Source organism: Cryptomeria japonica, chromosome 5 (assembly GCF_030272615.1).
Source record: "Cryptomeria japonica chromosome 5, Sugi_1.0, whole genome shotgun sequence".
Lineage (NCBI taxonomy): Eukaryota > Viridiplantae > Streptophyta > Pinopsida > Cupressales > Cupressaceae > Cryptomeria > Cryptomeria japonica.
This window is the reverse complement of record NC_081409.1, coordinates 781,270,738-781,290,280: the sequence shown is the minus strand read 5'-3', so window position 1 is coordinate 781,290,280 and position 19,543 is coordinate 781,270,738. Positions and strand designations below refer to the sequence as shown.

Sequence of the window (19,543 nt, the reverse complement as noted above, 5' to 3'; positions counted from 1 at the left end):
TGGGCATTATGGAGCGATCTAGAGGGTGGACATATGATCATACAAACATGTTCGAAAAACATGTAGACACTCCAAATTTGATGCAATATGGAGTGGCATGTATGTCATCACCAGCTGCAAGGAGGCTAACTCTTTCCATCTATCCAGACTTAGTGGTGAAGCCCTTCCCATTGTAGTCAATGGAATCCACCTAAAAGCTTGGTCTTAGGGCATTTTCAAGCCCTTGTAATTAGTTATTCTAGTTTTTAGCTTTCCGAGAAGTGCATGAGCATAGGCTATTCCTCCCTAGAGTGGAATTTTTTTTTATCTTTTGCAGATTGTAGAGGAAAGTTATCCATCTTGTTGCAAACCTTTTTGACTCTATGCCCTATGGATGCTCAAGGCCACTAATCTATATGCTAAGCAGGCTTGCATCCCCCTGAGCCGCCAAAAATGTTGACATTTTTTGTGTCAACTTAGCCATGCAAACAACCTTTTTGAGATACCCTTTAATGGCTAAACCATCATGCTATTTCTAGTGGCTTAAACCCTAAGCTCTTAAGGCTTCTTTCCATAGTCATTTTTTAGCCTAGCTTCTAATCTTGCATTAACCAGCTCAGGTATTCATATCACTTAAACGCCACTAACTGGAGTGTTCGTTGTTCATCCCAGAATCAACCCCACCCTATCTTACCTACTACCTACATAGATCACAAGTTCACAGTGGTCAAGGTTAACCGTCACCTAACCTTGATATGATGTGATGGACCACTAAGGATTATCGTTAGTTTTTGGCCACAAGGTTTGTAGTGGTCAAGAACAAAAGCTATTTCAGGTTGTGACGCTATGATGATTGTTGGTGGTTAGGTCAGATTCTAGGGTGCATAGTTTGCAGTGGTTAGGAACGAAGGTTGTTCCAAGTTGTGATATTGTGATGGGATTAGTGATGGTCGCTAGATGCTTAATCATAGTTTCACAACGGTCAGTGACGTGGATTATTTTGGGATATGATCTTGCGATTAGTGACTAATGGTTAAATGGATGTCAAGTTGCATCATCACGACTTCTATGTAGTCATTTGGAATGGGTTGTGAACCTGCAATGATGGGTTCAACTAAGGTGGTGGGGCTGATAGAATTTCACATGCAATGACAGTTGTCTGATTTCACTTAAGGGCGAGATCGACGACTATGTTTTAATCTCTCATTTAGGGCTTTTGGGGGGTCTTCTAGGCACATCTCAACCATCTGATTTCCTGTGAGGGGAGGATCCAACAATTATAATTCAAACTTGAGAGTGATCGTTGACATTCAAATAGGTGCCCATGGTGGTTGTCGACTTAAGGGTCGAAAATTAGTTTCTAACTTGGTAGATGACCTAATTCTGATAGGATTGCACTCCAACCACTTTTGGATACTGCAGGACGATCACCATTACTGTTTCTAGCCATTTTAGACGTTTCCTAAGGTCGCCTATGCCCATTTATTGCATACAATTGATATTCTTGCTTGCAAAGTGCATTTTGACGCATCATGGTTCAGATTGTGGGGATTTTTTGTGATTTTCTATCTCCATTGATTGTAGTCCCCGCTTGGGAATTTACTCTAGCATGCAACAATCATATCCAATCTAATTTCTTTTCCTCTATAACCTAACCCTAGTCAGTTAGGTTTTTGAACCCAATGTTCTATCTAGTTATGCTTGATCTATAAAGGCAATTTTGTAACATATTGTAGGGGTCTTCTCCCTTTTCTCTTATAAAATTATATGATTTCTACAACTATAATTGCCTTTCCTTCATGTTAATAAATTATATGTTTTACCTTATATTTGTTGTCAAATACATTGTGTGTTATTCACCTTTTTATTTACCTTATCTATTTTTTTCAAAATTACAAATTGTGTTAAATGTGCTTATGTGTGTTGTCTAAGGATATCTCTCCATCCCTCTCAACATCATATTAGGATTTGTTTGGAGATAACTAATAGATTGGGATTTGTGTATGTCCTTGTGTGGTTTATTGACGTCTTGTGCATTAATAGGCGGGGAAAGAAACATATTTAAATAAAACATTCAATTTTTTTTTTGTATTATTCACATAGACTAAAAACTAACTTAGAAAGCAACATTTATTTAATTTTTTTATAATGATAATAAAAATTTAAACATTAAATATTGATCTATAACTTAAATAATAAGTAACAATTTTAAACATTTATATATAGTCACATAATATTTAAAAAAAATAAAATAAAATCATGTTTTTATTCAAATACATTAGAGAGCCTCGTATAAATTTAAATTAAAAGAAAAACTTGACATATAGTTTAAAAATATCTCTCAATTTTTAAAAATAAATATATTTGAAATTAATCTATATATGAGTTCTCGCAACTAACTCGTTGCCATCCCCTCTTACAAATGTTTTTATTATTTCTCAATTTTATCAATATAATTTTAAGACATAATTATTTTATATTCTAAACAATAGTATAATTATACAAACAATCTATCCATATAAATTTTCAACCCTTCTTTTTGTTTATTGAATATTTTATGAATTATTAATAAATATTAAATTCACTCTTTTTATTATTTTAAAATTTTATCCAGTAAAATTACATACATTTTAACTAAACATTTAAAAATATAAATAATCCTTTCCTAATGCCTATAGAAATTCACTTTGCAAAATTGAGGGATACATATTTCCAAAATAAATTACTTAATAAAATAATTTTAGGAATGATAACTATTGTGAAGGCAGCTTCGAAAATGCCACGGTAAAAAATAAATATTCTTAAATAAATGTCAACAGTTAATGCAAAATCGATTTTTAAACACAGCGTGCCAAAGCCACAAAGAGAAAGAACGAAGCCTGGAGATTTCTACTTTTCCTCAAGACATTACCCACTTGTTTGCTACCAATACCAGTGCTCAAAACATGTGTAATGTAAGTTCCCCTATTTTCTACTTACCCTCTTTGGCTTTTCTGTGCTATGTTGTTTGAATCTGTTGGCTGATAAATATTATGTGTCTTTTTTCATGTAAGAAGAATTTGACTTTATAATTGCATCTCTTTGAAATTTTCTAAAGCCTTTTCAACACATCCATTTTCTCTGTAAATCTTGTGATCATTGGGCAAGAATATCAGGTCCTGGAGATTTGAAACCCATTTCCGTTGAGTTCATTCCCATTTTTTAATTTGTTCATATTCTGGTTCTTTAAGTGCAGGAGACAATGACTGAGATTTGTGAGGGCATCACAGAATTGAAGCATTTAGTGTTAGTGGATTCACTCACAAAATAATTTTATTCTATAGGCTATTAATAACATGTACGATTTTTTGCCGATAGGCTATATATTGTGGGCTTTGCTCACTGGAATTGTCTCACGCCTGAGAAAAATCCCTGCCCTGAAAAAATTTCCGAGCGATCGCCTCACGTCTGATAACAAATTTTGAATAGCCTTTAATACACGTCTGAATGTAGCCCCAAATCTTGTTAACTGTCAATCCATTGAAGAAACAACTGCAGGGAGATTTCTTTTCGTTCATCTGATTTCAGGAAAAAATTGCTATGGTTGGGTTTCCTAAAATTTCCCAGCAAACTACATATTTATTTTTATCTACATCATTGGCACAAATCTTAAGGTAAATCACTTGCCATGATTTTAGTGACTATAATTTTTTCATAATATGTACATGGTTAGATTATGCAGCCCTAAAATCTCATTTTGGTTATTGCTCATCTCAATTTATTTATTTATTGCTGCGGTAGTGTTTCGTAATTTTTCCTGCACACTGCCCATTAATTCTCTTCAACATCAGCCTATTACAATTTGTGCAGAGTCTTTAGGTAAGTTACTCACCATCATCTCAGTGAATTATTTTTTCAGAATTTGTATGATTTTTTAACTATTTTTCAGATTCTGAAGCGCAGTTGATTTTAGCGCCTTTTACAAATAAATCCGATCATGGCCTTGTTAGAATTTTGAGATTTTTTCCACAGGTTCTTATTTTCCGAACCTTTATTTGGAAGCATAGACAAGCCCTGTCAACTGTTTGACATGATACCTTGAAGAGATGTGTTCTCATGGACTGCAATGATTGAAGGATAGGCACATAATGGATTTGCGAAAAAAGCTTTAGAGACTTTCACACAAGTGCAATTGGCAGATATAAAGCCAACTTCCATTACCTTTGACAGCGTCCTCCCTGCATGTGCCAAAATGGGAGCTTTGGAACAGGGCATGTACATCCATCAAAGTGTATGGTCTAGAAGAATTTTATCAGCTGTTGTAGTTGGAGTTGCCCTGATATGCATGTACGCAAAATGTGGAAGCATTGGCCTGTGAATTGTTTGACAAAATGCCTCACTGAAATTTTGATAAGGCACATGAATTGTTTAACAAAATGCCTCAAAGAAATGTGATTATATGGAATGTCATAAATGTGTGAAATGCACAAAATGGGTTTGGTGAAAAAGCTCTAGAAACTTTCAAGCAAATGCCATTGGCAGTTGTAAATCCAAATTCCACAACCTTTGCCAGCATCCTCTTTGCCTGCTCCCAAAATGGGAGCTTTAGAACAGGGTATGGACATCCATAAAAGCTCAAAGAAACATCATAAGCCAGCTACCCATATCCCTAGCATATAAACAATACATATCAGCTTGGGGTAAAATGTCTGCGATCACCTTTTTATCTCCTGAGAAAGAACACAACCTTTTCTAGCATCCTACCCGCCTTCGCCAAAATGGCAGCTTAGGGACAGGGTATGGACATCCATCAAAGCATAAAGGATAGAGGACTTTTGTCAGATGTACTTGCCACTGCCCCGGTTGACATGCTTTCAAAATATGAAAGCGTAGAAAAAGCACATGACCTGTTTGAGAAAATGCCTCAAAGAAATGTTGTCTCCTGGAATGCCAGGATCGAAGGATATGTACATCACTATATTTCTGGTTTCTACTTACACTATGTATTTGTGGTGCAGCCATGGAGAATGAGAGCCAGGAGGATGCTGTTGTCATGAAATGTTGGAAAGTTGTGTGTATAGTATTTCTTTCTCGCAATGAAAACACAAACAAGTGTCGGATTTGGTGGATTCCTTGCAACCTCTCTGCCTCTTTTCCTTTGTCACACTATTTGCTCTTCTTTACCTGCTAAAACATCTGTATCACATTGGAATACAAAAGCTTCTCTTCACTGCTTTTTCTTCATACCTTTTTCGGTCATTGTTATAGGGGTCTTTCTACTTTCGGTCTGCTGAAACTCTCATCTGTCACATTCCTTTGGTTTCTGAGAGATGTGATTTTCAGAACAGCATTTAGAATAAGAATCATAACTGAGCACTCTCAGTGGTGTGATTGCCTGGTTTAGTATGTGTTAACTAATTATAATTTTGCTATTGCGATATGAAGTTTATAAAATTGGTAAGCAGTCTGGGGATTAAATTTGGAAAACATTAAAAGCAATAATGTTATTTATATTTAATTTGGTTTTTAATATTTTTAATGCCCAAAATAATAATTAGAAGTAGTTGACAGATTGATAGGTTCATAAATGTTAAACAGTGACATAATTTCTCAGGTTTGAAAAGGTTCCTTGCTGTTTGAGCATCTTTTCTTGTAGGTCTGACTTCTTTTGAGCAAAAAAACAAGCTGTGATCAATGTATAGCTTCCTGCATGTTTGTGTCTTATTTCACTTAGAATTTTACCTGTATCCTCTTCTTTATCTAGAACACAATTGCCATTTGATGTTTATTATTGTGACCTACATCTTTGGACATTCCACATTCATTTTCTGGAATGTGCTAATTTATTAACTGTTAGAACCTGTCAACATTGCTTTTATATCTCTGTCATGGTAATGGTGTTTGTTTTGTAGCTACATATTTGTCTAAATTTCACATTACTTGTCAAAAGTATTTGAGATAGATCATAAGGTGATGTGTTTCAAGTGCTTAGGTATCACGGATTTTTTAATTTAATTTTCAATATGTGGGGCTTGGGAGGGATTGCGTTGTACTTTTTCATCTAAATGGTATTGAAACATTAATTATATTCACAAGCAAATCTGCAACGATAATGTCTACAGTAGCACTTTCGCAAAATCCGTGCCAGCTCTCTTTTTCAGTATTAATTATCTTTGTTCACCCAAGAGTGTTAAGAGGGAGGCTGTAGGATTCATGATTTTGAAGAATAGCAAAGCTCCCCAGTCTTGTTCTTTGGACATTGTTTCTATCTCGTTTATGATTGTAGACGATTCTCTATATCTCACTCCCCAAGTAGATGTAATAAATGCTTAAAAGAGAAGCTATTTCATGTGTTGTTCTTCTGTGAAGAGAGTAGGATAATTATGTGCTTTTGCCGATTGAATAAGAAAGGCTGTCAGTAGTGAATACATCCATGGTATCACCTTTATTGTCTAAAGCAGATTGTGAACCTGCCCAACATTTTAATTAATGGCATCTCATTTGCATTACCAGCTCCAGTGACGCAAGCAGGTCCAGGGAAAAATTAAATATCAATTTCACAACCACTTCCCATTGTACAACAATTTATGCCAGCTATTTTTGCTATTGCAAATTCAAATATTCCATTGAAAAGTGTATACAAAGGATACTTATATTTGGTTTCAATAATGACTACTTCATACAGAAGATGTGGGATGTAAATTTTGTAAAGGAAGTCAGATACAATATTGCGGTTCATTGTTTCAGAATAAAATTAATGTTCACAATTACTAATATATGCTTGCTATACAGTATGAGCTCTCATTTTGCACTGGTAAAATTTTACCAAAATGTCTTTATAAATGAAACTCATTTTTGGCCAGGTTTTGTTGAATGTTCCTTACAGATGAGTATAAACCTCCAATGGTATTGTTGAGAAACAATCGCTATTGGGCCTCTACAACTAGTGACCCATTAAGTGTTAAAGTTGTCGACTCAAATCCTTTTCAACTTAACGTTAAGATAAAGACCATAATATTATTTATCTAGATGCTAGATACAATATCCTTTTGTGGGAAACCAATTTTGATTTTACTTGATGTTTTTCAGGCTATCACATGGAGGTGATATAAGGATTTAAATATGGATGTCTTCCAAACATTCTAATTATGTAATTATAATGCAAAGAATAATAATATTTTCACATGGACAATTGCAAAATTACTTATTTGTAAGTGGTCAATTTGAACATGACAAATTCAGTTTTCATAACTTTCTTTTAATGTAAATTATACGTTCGAATTTTAATTGTGATAATTGGAAATAAGATATTTTGTATAATTTAGTGTAATTATTTAGAGAAGATTGTACCCTCCTATATATTATTTAGAGTATTATCAAACTTTTTCATTTTCTCTTTAGTTTTAGTAGAAAATCTGGAATTTTCTGGCAAACTTTCAAAATTTATACATCATTGGTGTGAGGTTTTATAAAGATAGTGATTCTTATGGTATCATTCACAATTTTATTTTTAGATCCTATTATTTTAAAAGTATATTGTAATTTATTCCTTGTATTTTTAATTTGTTTATATTATTTAAATTTTTTTTTTAAATAGAAAAAGGAATTAAAGAAAAATACTATAATCCTGAATGAACATAATTACTTTGATGGTTTTGAATTAGAATCAATTATATTAATTTGTTTTCAAATGGAAAAAAGAATTAAAGAAAAAATTAGCATAATTCTAAATGAAAATAATTACTTTGATGGTTTTGAGATAGAATCATGTTTTATTTGACCTAGACAATATAAGGGATAAGGTTAGACAAAAATAGATATTCCTAGATCCTTTAACTCTGTCAAAAATTTCAACCTAGATCAATTTAATTATTTAATTTGAAAAGGAAAAATCAATTTCACTACTTGTAATAGTTCTCATACAAAACTTAATTTTTTTTTTATATTATTTAATTTTTTTTTTTTTTCCTCTATAAGATGCATACAAAGAGGTAAAACTAATGCAAGAAGAGGGAGATCTATTCTCAAAATTGAATATAAGCTTCCCACCATAATGTGTTTTAATCTATCATAAGTACTTATGAAACTCATTTAGTGAACATCATTTCTAGATTTTATTTTATTATCCAACTTGTTTTTACTATTATTTATTAATGATTATTTTAAAGAAAAAAGGACATGGAGGATGTTGGCAAAGGTTGTAGAATTTGTCTTTATGAGCACCAATTGCAATTGCTTGAGAGTTTCTAAAGTCTTTTTATCAAATATTTAAAATCATTGATTCCTTTATGTTATACAATATTTTTTAAGTTTTTTTACAAATTTTATCCAAAACTTACCATTGCCAATCATGCAAGCCAATATGTCTTTCGTATATCTTTCAATTTTTAAACGATATTAGAAAAAATGTTTAATTGAATTATCTTATTTTATTAAACAAAAATATTTTTCTTAATAAAATAATGCACTTTTACTTAGTATTTGTTTATTTATGCTAAAATATGTATAACTATCATATATGAATATATATTAATGTATAATAATATTAATATATAACAAATTTTATTACCTTACAAGACAAAAATATTTTTCTTAATAAAATAATGCACTTTTACTTAGTATTTGTTTATTTATGCTAAAATATGTATAACTATCATATATGAATATATATTAATGTATAATAATATTAATATATAACAAATTTTATTACCTTACAAGATTTATTTGAGCATATTATTTGATAGCTCAAAATGATAGTTGTATGTATTAATATAATATGTATACATTTTCTATTTTTTATTGATATATCATGTACAATAACTCAACAACACTTTGCCGAAATATATATTATTATAAACTTAACCATTACACCTCTTATTAGTGCAAGTGCTAGTCATATTAAAAAAAAATATAATATTTTACCGCGTGAGGCAACTTTTCCAGCAGACTGATTATCCATGGTATACCTATTTTATCTACAAACAATTTTAACGATAACTAATTTCCTTCCACCATCAATCTAAACGAACTACCTAGCAATTCCGAGATAGAAGCAAAGTATCTGTAAAGTCCCATGCTAATCACTGTAACGAATGAGGTGCCTTGGTGTGTCATTCAAGCTCGAGGTCAATTAGGAAAGCCCTTTTAACTGAAGGAATTTCAAACCCTCTGAGTTGATCGCTGAATTTTATTTAACTTCGATCTCTATTGATTTAAAGATTCAAATTATCATGCAGCTTGATGGGATTGAATCACGGCTTTTGGATTCCAATTTTACCATCTTTATTGTGATGAATAGGTGTTGGAGTTAGGGGTTGTTGCTGAAACTATAAGCTAATGATAGCAATTTAAAGATGGCAGCCGCACGGGAAAAAATATTTTATGAGATTTGCCACCATGCTCAGAAGTCTCCTCAAGTTCTCGACGCTGATATTCAACAGGTTTGTTGGTTTTAATGCCTTGCCATAGTTTATTTTGCTAATTTAAGTAATTATGCTGTAGGGATTTCTTTCTCATCGAAATAAATTTGTTGAAATCTCGAAAAGTTTTGTGATTACATAGTTTCAGGGAAGAAGTGCATCGAAGCAGATTTCATATGAATTTTTAGAAACATCATAAGTTTGATGAGTGCAAAGCCTTAGTAAAAATGTAATGTAGAAGCAGATTCCTTTTGCATCAAATAAATTTCTGGAAACATCATAAAGTCTGGTGACTAAAAAGCTTTAGGGAAAAATAAACTAGAAGTACTTTTTTTTTGTAACAAAATAAATTTCTAGAAACATAAATTTTGGTGAGGAGAAAGCTTTAGGAAAAAACAATCATTCGCTTCCAAATAAATTTCTGGAAACATTATAAAGTTTGATGAGTATAAAGCTTTAGGAAAAACAATGCAGAAGCAGATTTCTTTTGCATTGATCAATTTCTAGAAACATCATTAAGTTTGATGAGTGCAAAGCTTTAGAAAAGAACAATGTAGAAGCAGATCTCATTTGCCTCGATATAAATATCTAGAAGTATCATAAAGTTTGATGAGTACAAAGCTTTAGGGAAAAACAATGTAGAAGCAGAATTCTTCTGCCTAAAAATAATTTTTTAGAAACATCGTCAAATTTGATGATAATAATGCTTCAGGGAAAAACTATGTAGAAGCAGATTTCTTTTATATCAAAATAAATTTCTAGAAGCATCATAAAGTTTGATGAGAACAAAGTTCTTGGTAAAATCTGTGTAAAATATTTTTGCTTTAACAATTTGGATCTCGGTGATCCATCTTCTTTGTACTCATTGTTTCATAGACTGAAAGTTGGATGTTCTTAAAACATAAAGTTTGTTATTTTGACAAGGACTTTCTGTTCGCTTTCTATGGTGCTTGCTTCAGTCCATTTCTGGTCTATAGTGTGAATTGCTGTTCTAACAATGGTTTGTATCTTCTCTTTTAACTTAGAATTTGCTTGGATTTGTGGAAACAGGATGAAGAAATTAGGCGCAACTGGAGGAGTGGATTTTCTTGGTTTTCAATTAGGAGTAAGTTCTCTCTTCAAATTCTCATTGAAATTGAGTATATAATTTTGGCTAACATAATGTTGAATGCATACAGTTGCTGCATCATGGAGGTAAATAATTACATTTTTCCCCTGTTTGAAATTTGATTTTATTTGATTATTGAAAAATTATTATTTTGGTCATAATATTGAGACTTGAACTTGTGAGCTCCATTTTGGGCTCTGAGTCAAACTGAGCGAAAAGAAATTGCAATAGTTGGAAAATTAAATTTGTTAAAATTCAAGCATAATATATAACCCAAAAATTGACCAAGATCCCCCAAAATTGCTGAAAATCAGTCCTTTATACTTCAAATCATGTTTTTTCTTCTTCTGGGTGCTGTAGGACAGAAATTTAGATGTTAGAATGAGCAAGGGAGGGAGTTGGGACTATTTTACAGCTTTAAATATTTTTTTCCTCCTTTTTTTTCTTGTGTTTTTTATTGAGTTCTGAGTTTCGGTGATTGAATCAGCTGCGCTTGTTTGGGCCGACTTAAATCACAATTAAGCTTTGTGTGTTTTTATGAAATTGGACTTCAAAATAGTACTGGTTCAAGATTTATGTTAGGAAATTTTAATTATATTAGGTTCTTGGTTGCTAAGTCCATGCTTCAATATGCCATCTAAGTGATGTTATGTTTTATTGTACATTTCACTAGGTAAGATGTTTAGATTACAGTTTTTTGATCTGCAAACTAAACATGAAATTTTAACCTTTTGGAGATCTTCCTGTTTTACTATCCTTGAACTGTTCTCAGTTTCTTTCTAACTATCTGCTCTCTAGGATCTTAGTTACGAAATTTCAGATATTTATGTGAGCTCACTAGATGCAACAATTCCATGAATACTGATTCACATGTACTGACAACCAAAATGATGGAAAACATGAATAATATAGTTGCCCATGGCATAGATTGTGAAGAACCTGACACGTTACAAATCAACTGCAATATCTCTTGCAATCTCAAAGTCTAGGAGAAGGTCTATTGGGGCCCTTTCCCATGCTAGAGAAAAAACAAGGATACAAAGAAGAACATTAAAGGATAGCAACACCTGAGCATACATCAACAGAACGTTGAACCCCAAACAAGGGTTCTTACATGATGAAACAACCAACAAGAGGACTAACTGGATAAAATCCCAAGACCAGAGTTTAGTAGCAACGAGAAGCACAAGAAACCTAAATAGACAAGCATAAAAGAGAAGGGTCAGGCCTGCGCTTCCACAAACCTCTTGCTGTGCTGAGAAAGGACACTCTTCAAAGTCTGTTGTGATCCTTCTCTAATTGTATCATAAGCCTCCATCTGAAGTTTCTCTGCCTCTGATTTCCTACCCTACCAGTTTCTGGATTTTTCCACCAGATTGGTGCTTCCTGACAAGATGCCACTTGTCCATCTGAGACCCCTTTGAACTGGAATAGAAAGTTCCGGATTGTCCACCTGTTTCAAACTTTCAAGGCCTCTGGCACACCTGCTGTAGAATTGCTCTCACCATTTTGCATTTGAGGATCCTCTTGACTATGATCCTTCATTGCTTCCAAGGATCCATTGGATGCAAAAGCAACAACCATGATTGCTCCAAAGGAATTCCTCACTAGGCTTTTCTTTCTAGGTCCAATGCATAGCTGAACCCCATTGCCTTTTACCACAAGAACAGTCTGCTTGCCTATGCCTCAAAAGATTGCATAGGCTCTGACATAGCTCTCAGGAAAACCCAAAAATTAATTCAGTATTAAATTATAGAGGTCCATATTTGATTCAGTTTCAGGATCCTGTTTTATAGAGGCCTTTTATCACTATCAGGATCCAGTTTTATAGAGGTCCATATTTGATTTAGTGTTAAATGAATCACTTCCTCTGATCTGCCTATCAAAGGGAGGTGGTAGAGGTGAACCCAAAAGGGAACCTCTCTGAAAACCACCTTTTCAGGGCCAAAAAAGGACTGACAAGGACATAGGAAAGCCTTACTCTGCTTTGAGGCACTTGACTTCAAATGCATTCCTTATCCACAGATGAGGTGAATTGTATAAGGAAGAAATCATTCAGAAGAGCAGACAGGGTGGGAAGGGGGATATCAGCCTGCAATTCTGCCACTGAATTCCTGTTTGTTCATTAACAACTTTTCCCATGAATCAGCTTTCTAGCAGAGATAACATTTGAACTGAGAGCATATCAGTATTTTCAACAGACAAATAGAGCTCCTAGGGTGTAGGCTCTAAGGACACAAGAGAGAGACTCCTTTGAAGGGAACTTTAGGCTGCAAATTTGGCCACTTCTTCAAATAATTCTTTGAGCTTATAGTCTTGAACTGATGTGATTTTCTGGGCCCAAAATATGGTCACATATTTCCTCAACCAAAAATCCTAGCTATATATGAAATGATAATTGATTGTTCGATATAAGCAAAGGAGAGGAATACTCCTTATATAAGCAATTACACAAGATCTTTACATGACATAAATGATCAAAAACTAAAGACAAAAATGGAAGTTACTAAAACTTACTAATTGACATACAAAATAGAAAGTTACTAACTAAACTACTTAAATGACTTAAATGACCATTATAAGCTAAATATTACAATATTACTTTAATACCCTCCCTTAATGGTCATTCTATTAACTACCCCACAAAAGACTTGACATAATCTGCAGGTCATTTGGCCACAAATGCATAGAAGGCTAACTCCTCTTTAGAACGCTCTGCGACATGAGCCTGTTGTTGAGAGTTGAGACCCTCCCTGGGTGGACTTCTGATCAGCCATCTGCTTATTGTAGATTTTCTTCATATGACCATGTTAACTAGTTACCATTGAACCTCTGAGTGCCTTCCAACATGATGTTGGGTAACGAAGCCATCCCTCTAGTTATCCAGAGACACAAAAACTAAGATTAGTCTCTCAAAAACCTTCGATTTTTGTTGATAAAAAATCGGCAAAAAACCGGCAAAAATGCTGAAACCTACAATTGTCCAAAAATCGTCAAAAAAGCTGTTGTGAGCAACACCACGATTTTGTGGAAAATTGTCAAGTCCACAACGCGATGCTGAAATCACACATGTTTTTGTGAAAAAGTCAGCAAAAACCTTCATTTTGTGGAGAAACGGTAAAAAACCTTCGTTTTGTGGAAAAACGGTAAAAAGCCTTCGTTTTGTGGAAAAACAGTAAAAACCCACAATTTACAAAAAATTGTTAAAACATAGCAAAAGAGGACCACGATTTTTAGGAAAAAACCACGAAAAGACTTGCCATGATTTTTGGGAAAAAATCATGCAAAAAATCCTACACGTTTTTTTGGAAAAAAATCATGTAAAACCCACTAGCAGAGAATTCTTCGTTTTTGCAAAAACCCTAGGTTGACAAGAAATAGAGAAGTCCCATGATTTTTACCAAAAAACGTGCAAAAAAATTTGCAAAACAACAGACTTTGTGCGAGAGAAGAATAACAACAGACTTTGCGCAGCTTAAAGAACCTTCAGTAGACCAAGTTTGCGTGATTAAGTAGAGGAACCCATGATTTGTTTTTACAAAAAAATCGTGCAAAAAGAAATCAGAGATGTTACAGCTACTTGCAAAACAACAAAGACTTTGCACGCAAGGGAAAAACGCGATTAGTAGAATCTTGTTGAACAATGATTTGCAGCAAACCTCATCGTGCTTGCAAGTTGAAACAAAGCCATATCGCGCTTGCAACAAAATCTCATCGCGCCTGCAACAAACCCTAGTTGCTCAGTATAAAACCAACAACCATCACGTGGGAAAGAAAAAAACCAGACCCTTAATGGAAGAGAAACAGTCCTGTTATGGAAGAAAAACTAGAACTTGCGTGCGAGCAAAAACAGACTGAAAATCATGTGAAATATGCCTAGTTGCGACCAGAAAATATGAACCAAAAACTCACAAAATGATAACAAATAGTGTTGCGATTTTTGCACTCAGGGACCGCAATTCGTAGCACTCAAAGATCCATGATTTTCCCTTAAAAAAATCCACTATTTTAAGAAAAAATCATCCAACAACTTCTGGAAAACAATTTCCAGGAAAGCCCCGAATTTTATTATCAAAAAATTAGCCAAAACATAAACCCTCGATTTTATTTAAAAAAATTGAGCAAAAAACTTCTAAAAATTTCCTCTAAATTCTCTAGGTAAGGACCATGAATTTTTATTAAAAAAATTGCCAAATAAGAACCTATGCTTTGATACCATGAAATGATAATTGATTGGTTGATATAAACAAAGGAAATGAATACTTCTTATATAAGCAATTATGGAAGATCTTTCCATAACAGAAACGATTGAGAACTAAAGACATAAAACGAAAGTTACTAAAAATTGACTAATTGACATGCAGAATAGAAAGTTACTAACTAAACTACATAAATGATTTGACCATTATAAGATTAATATTACAATGTTACTTTAATAATATATCCCCTTGTCGTAGTAAGCTTTTATTGACTTATCCATCACTACCATGATAACATCTTGCCTTTTAACTACCTTGGGTAGCCTTGTTTTAAAAATCCATAGTGACAATGTCCTTTTTCCATGGAGGATTTGGAAGTGGGTGCAATAAGATGCTGAGTGTCGATGCTCCAATTTCATCTTTTAACATTCAACATATTTGGCATTTTTATTGGCCACATCTTTGTCCATCCTGGTTCAAAGATCTCAAATCTTAGTGATGTGCTGATTTTCTAATCTCTAGGATGCCCTGGATATGTAATGCCGTTGAATTTTCTTCTTAATCAACATCCTCACATATTAAACTTTGGCGGGCAAGTTCTACTTTTTTGTATGCAAGGAGGTCATTGCCTTGAACTGCTACCCTGCAAACTTCTTTTCTTGTCAGCATTTTTCCATACAGTCCTTTGAGTTACTGATATAATTTATCTTCAAGGAGTCTTTTCTTTGTCTTCTCTTTAAGATCGGTCAACAGGAAATTAAAGCAGCTAGATGTTGCCAGCTGCATATGGTATCAACAATCTCGTTCTCTTTGCCTTTGGTGGGCTTGATTTTGAGATAAGAATTGTGAGTAATATCTTTCCATCTCCTTTGTCTCTCTTGATTGTGATTGAATGAGTGAACTTGGGGGGTTCAATGGGCCAGACTCTTACTACTCCTTATTTGTGGGGGCCCCTATAGATGATATGCTTGAGGTGATAATGAACACGACTCAGTCATCTATATCCCGACCACCCAGAATTCTTCATTCATTTAGTTTGCCATATTCAATTCAGTAAGGCAAAGTTAGAAATGGTTTGGAAATCCACGCATCTAGTATATTGAGTTTGGAGCTATTGAGTTTGGAAATTCAAGTGATTCAGTAGCAGGGTAGATAGGTAGGCCAGTAAATACCACAAGGAGAGCAAGTGTCTTTGGTATTCCCAAGCAAGCCAGGCCAGCAATACCTCTCTTACCTGAGACATCAACCACTCTTACATCCCCAGTCCCTAATAGAGCAGGGCCTAAATAGGGGCCCCAACTCCCTGCTGTGAACCCCTTACCCATACCCTATACTATCAATGATATTACTCATCAACATGTATCTTTAGCTGTTATACATTATTTGTAGTTCAAAATTTCATCATGGGAAACCAATTCACATTTGTAATGAGTGATTGCTGCCAACACCAAATCGTAAGTTTGATAATATGACTTTCAATCCTTCAACTTATGAGAAATCCCTTGATACTTGTGTCAATGGATACGAAAAAATGTTTATCAGAATTCAGAAAGTGTAGATTAGGGCTGAAGTGAGGACTTTCTTCATCTATATTGAACCTTTCTTCTTATACTCTTATCCATTTGAACACTTTCCCTTTTGTTTCTAGGGTTGCAATGTGGTGAGTGATTCTTGAGAATCCAATTATAAAGCACCAACAGTAATTGAGTAAATCCATATAAGCATTAACATCAGTAACATTTGTAAATGGTGGCCATTCAAGAATACATTTGATCTACAATTGGTCCACAACAACTTCTACTTAAGATATTATATTCTCTGTCTAGTATGTTTTCTTCTGATAAAACTGACGTTTGCTCAATTTAACGTATAACTCATTTTTTCATAACACCTGAAGTGCTTACCTTAGGCTCTTCATGTTCCTTTTATGCATTATCATATACCTGGTACATGGGTAAACTTTTTTGAACATGTTATCTTTCAGACTTGTAAATGCAGTTGAGAAATTGGTGAGTTCAAAGGGGAACACTAGAAATTCATAGGGCTTATATTTTGATTGAGGCATCGTCTTATGGATGTCCTGATAAATAGATCTGGTAAATGCAGACCTCAAATTAGCCTCTGAATTATTTTTTTCCCTCCCAGCTGGTTGGAGAGATCATCGTCCTTGTGAAAGAATACCAATTTTTTATTTTAACTTCATTGAGTCCAATATAGTTGTTGATGCACCATTTGACTGTGCCAAATTTCTTCTTTACGAACAATATTTGTGCAACCAAACATGAGGAACTTGGACAAACATAGCCCGTCTTTAGTAACTCTTGAAACTGAATCAAGTCTTGAGAGTTAAGAAGATACCTTAGATGCTGGTTTGTTGTAGGTACTATGTTTCTTGAAAAATCTACACCTCTTTTGTAAGGAAGTCCATTAATTTCTTTGGAAATACCTGAGTATATTCTTGAGGGATGACATAGTCTTCTAGCTTGGGGACCTTATGATTATGAACTTCTTTCATCTTATAGTCTCCTTCACTTATTAATCTGTTTTTCAGAATTTATTTTAAGAAATATGAGTCTTCTTATTCCTTGTATCATCCTTATGTCACTCTTATCATCCTTGGATTCAAAATTCTGCTCCAAGTAGTCTGTTTTGTCTGTATGTGCTTCCAGCTAATCCATTACTAAGATGCCAGTGTAAGAACATGAATAATCCAAATCGTTTCTGTTATATTCATTACAATTTGACAGCCATAATGGACAATTGCCTTGGCCTAAAGCTTAGGTCCTATCAACCAATCAGCAACACCTTTCATGAAGCTGTCTCCTAGGAAGAAAGCCAGATTTGTTAAGAGAGTCAAATCTATCATATCCCAGTATGCAGATGAAAGATTCCTAGTTGTGCATAAAGAAAAACAATATTTTAACTTTTCTATTTTGACATCATTAACAACAATTCTGAGCAAACTAACCTCAAAGCCAGACACTTAATAATTCCCAAATACCAAAATCAGATTGAACGAAGAGACCAAAATATGTTCAGCTTAGTATGCAGTTCAGACAATATTAAATTATAACCTTGTTCATACATAGGCTTCTAATTGTGCATACAGAAAAACAATATTTTAACTTTTCTAATTTGACATCATTATCAACAATTGTGAGCAAACTAACCTCAAAGCTAGACACTTAATAATTCCCAAATACCAAAATCAGATTGAACGAAGAGACCAAAATATGTTCAGCTTAGTATGCAGTTCAGACAATAGTAAATTATAACCTTGTTCATACATAGGCTTCTTGTGAGATTTCTGAGAACTGACAACTTAGGTGATTCCTTCAAAATGACTTACATGGGAATTTACAGGCTATCACCAGTTACACTTGCGTTGGAAGGCACAAGTGTCAGAATGTGCACCTGATCACAGTTGCAGAGTGTCAAATGTTCGCGCTGCCCAGATTGCGTTCAGTCCTTGTCTCTGGCCTTCTATCTTCTCTTTCACTTAGTGTAACCGAGCTTGAGTTATCACCAAGCCCTGTCGCAGACAAAGGTGAGGGCTATGGGTGTTTATCTCTAAGTACTGGTCGCTTCCTGAATCACGGTAGACTCCTCTTTCAAGTCACGCGATCATCTGTTTCCTCAGAGCCTGTGCGAGAAGCAAGAATATTGTAAATTAATCAGAAAAGGCTCATCGTTTGCTCAGTATAGAAAGATTAGGAGAGCAGAGGTATTGTCCCACCTCCAAGACTGCGTGGATGATCGTCCCACAGCCTTTGTGTGCACCACACTATCAGTTCTGATTCCAAGCATGTCCAAAACAACGATCTCAAGCCCCTTAAAAAGCTGCCTGTGCCGGTTTATTGAATAGCCGACCATAGGTCGGTTTTGGAAAAATCAAAATCAAAATAAAATTAAAACTAAAGCAAAATATTAAATATAAATATTGTTCCTTGGAGTGGGATGACCTTTAGAGAGAAGAAAAATTTATTAAAAATAATTTAATGGATTTTGGGGTCCAAAACTGGTACGGAGAGTTTTTATAAATAAATCCCTACCTCTCCAAGCATTATTATGTTGATTTATGCTATATCAGAATTCTCCATTTTCAGCTGGTATGTTCATGCCTAGCCAATTCTGAGGACGAAAACCTTCAGAATTTAGTGGGTTGGATGGAAACCCAACACCACCTTGCGAGAAGAATCCACCCAGGGTTCCTTATAGAGCATATTGTAGCAGGTTTCAGTTGGAGCAGCCAAGGAGAGGGTTTGTTATTCGCTGGTTTTCACATATCTTTGGCAGCTAGGATTTTGGGTGTTGATAGAAATTGAAGAAAATTGCAGATTTGATCATGACACATCTATGGCGTCCATTTGGCATCATTTTTAGGGTGCTTTGCCAAGAGTTTATGGACTGAAGTAATTTCATGATTGCTGAAGCTAGAGTTTCAACCCCATTTTGATGATTTATGCATTTTTGAAGGTGAAGACAATTTCTAATGACATTTCCAGTTAGAGGGACTTGATTTGGACTGATTTTGGAAGCTATTGGAGATGGAATAATATTTTTATCATTGCTGGAATATTTTATGCGATTTTGGCACAAGGGTTTGCATTTTTTGGGAGAGTTGGACAATGCTCAGCTAGGGTTTGAAGGTCAGCACTTTATATCAGATCTTCAGAGAACATTTGCTGCTATTATCAGTCATTTTGGTCACCATTTGAGGCAGCCGTACCTTCTGCTAGATGTTGGGCTTCTATACTTGCTTCTGGGTATGTGTGTAAGTTTGTAACCATTTCGATTGGTAATAAACTTCAAATCTGGAGACATTAGTCTTCTGTTTTAAGTGTATCAGACCTATATCA

At 34.3% G+C, this 19,543-nt stretch overlaps 1 protein-coding gene across 3 annotated transcripts in view; it reads left to right on the top strand.

Moving 5' to 3' along the window:
* Positions 1–2,785: 2,785 nt before the first annotated feature.
* Positions 2,786–19,543, top strand: part of LOC131050748 (MAG2-interacting protein 2) — a 97,721-nt gene continuing 80,963 nt past the window's right edge. The window contains exons 1-3 of one of the 3 annotated variants that reach the window (XM_057984998.2): positions 2,786–2,933; positions 9,257–9,398; positions 10,428–10,482. In XM_057984998.2, coding sequence (XP_057840981.2) covers positions 9,312–9,398; positions 10,428–10,482 — 142 coding nt within the window. In that variant the 5' untranslated portion in view covers positions 2,786–2,933; positions 9,257–9,311. The other 2 variants (XM_057985002.2, XM_057985001.2) reach the window with 2 other exon arrangements.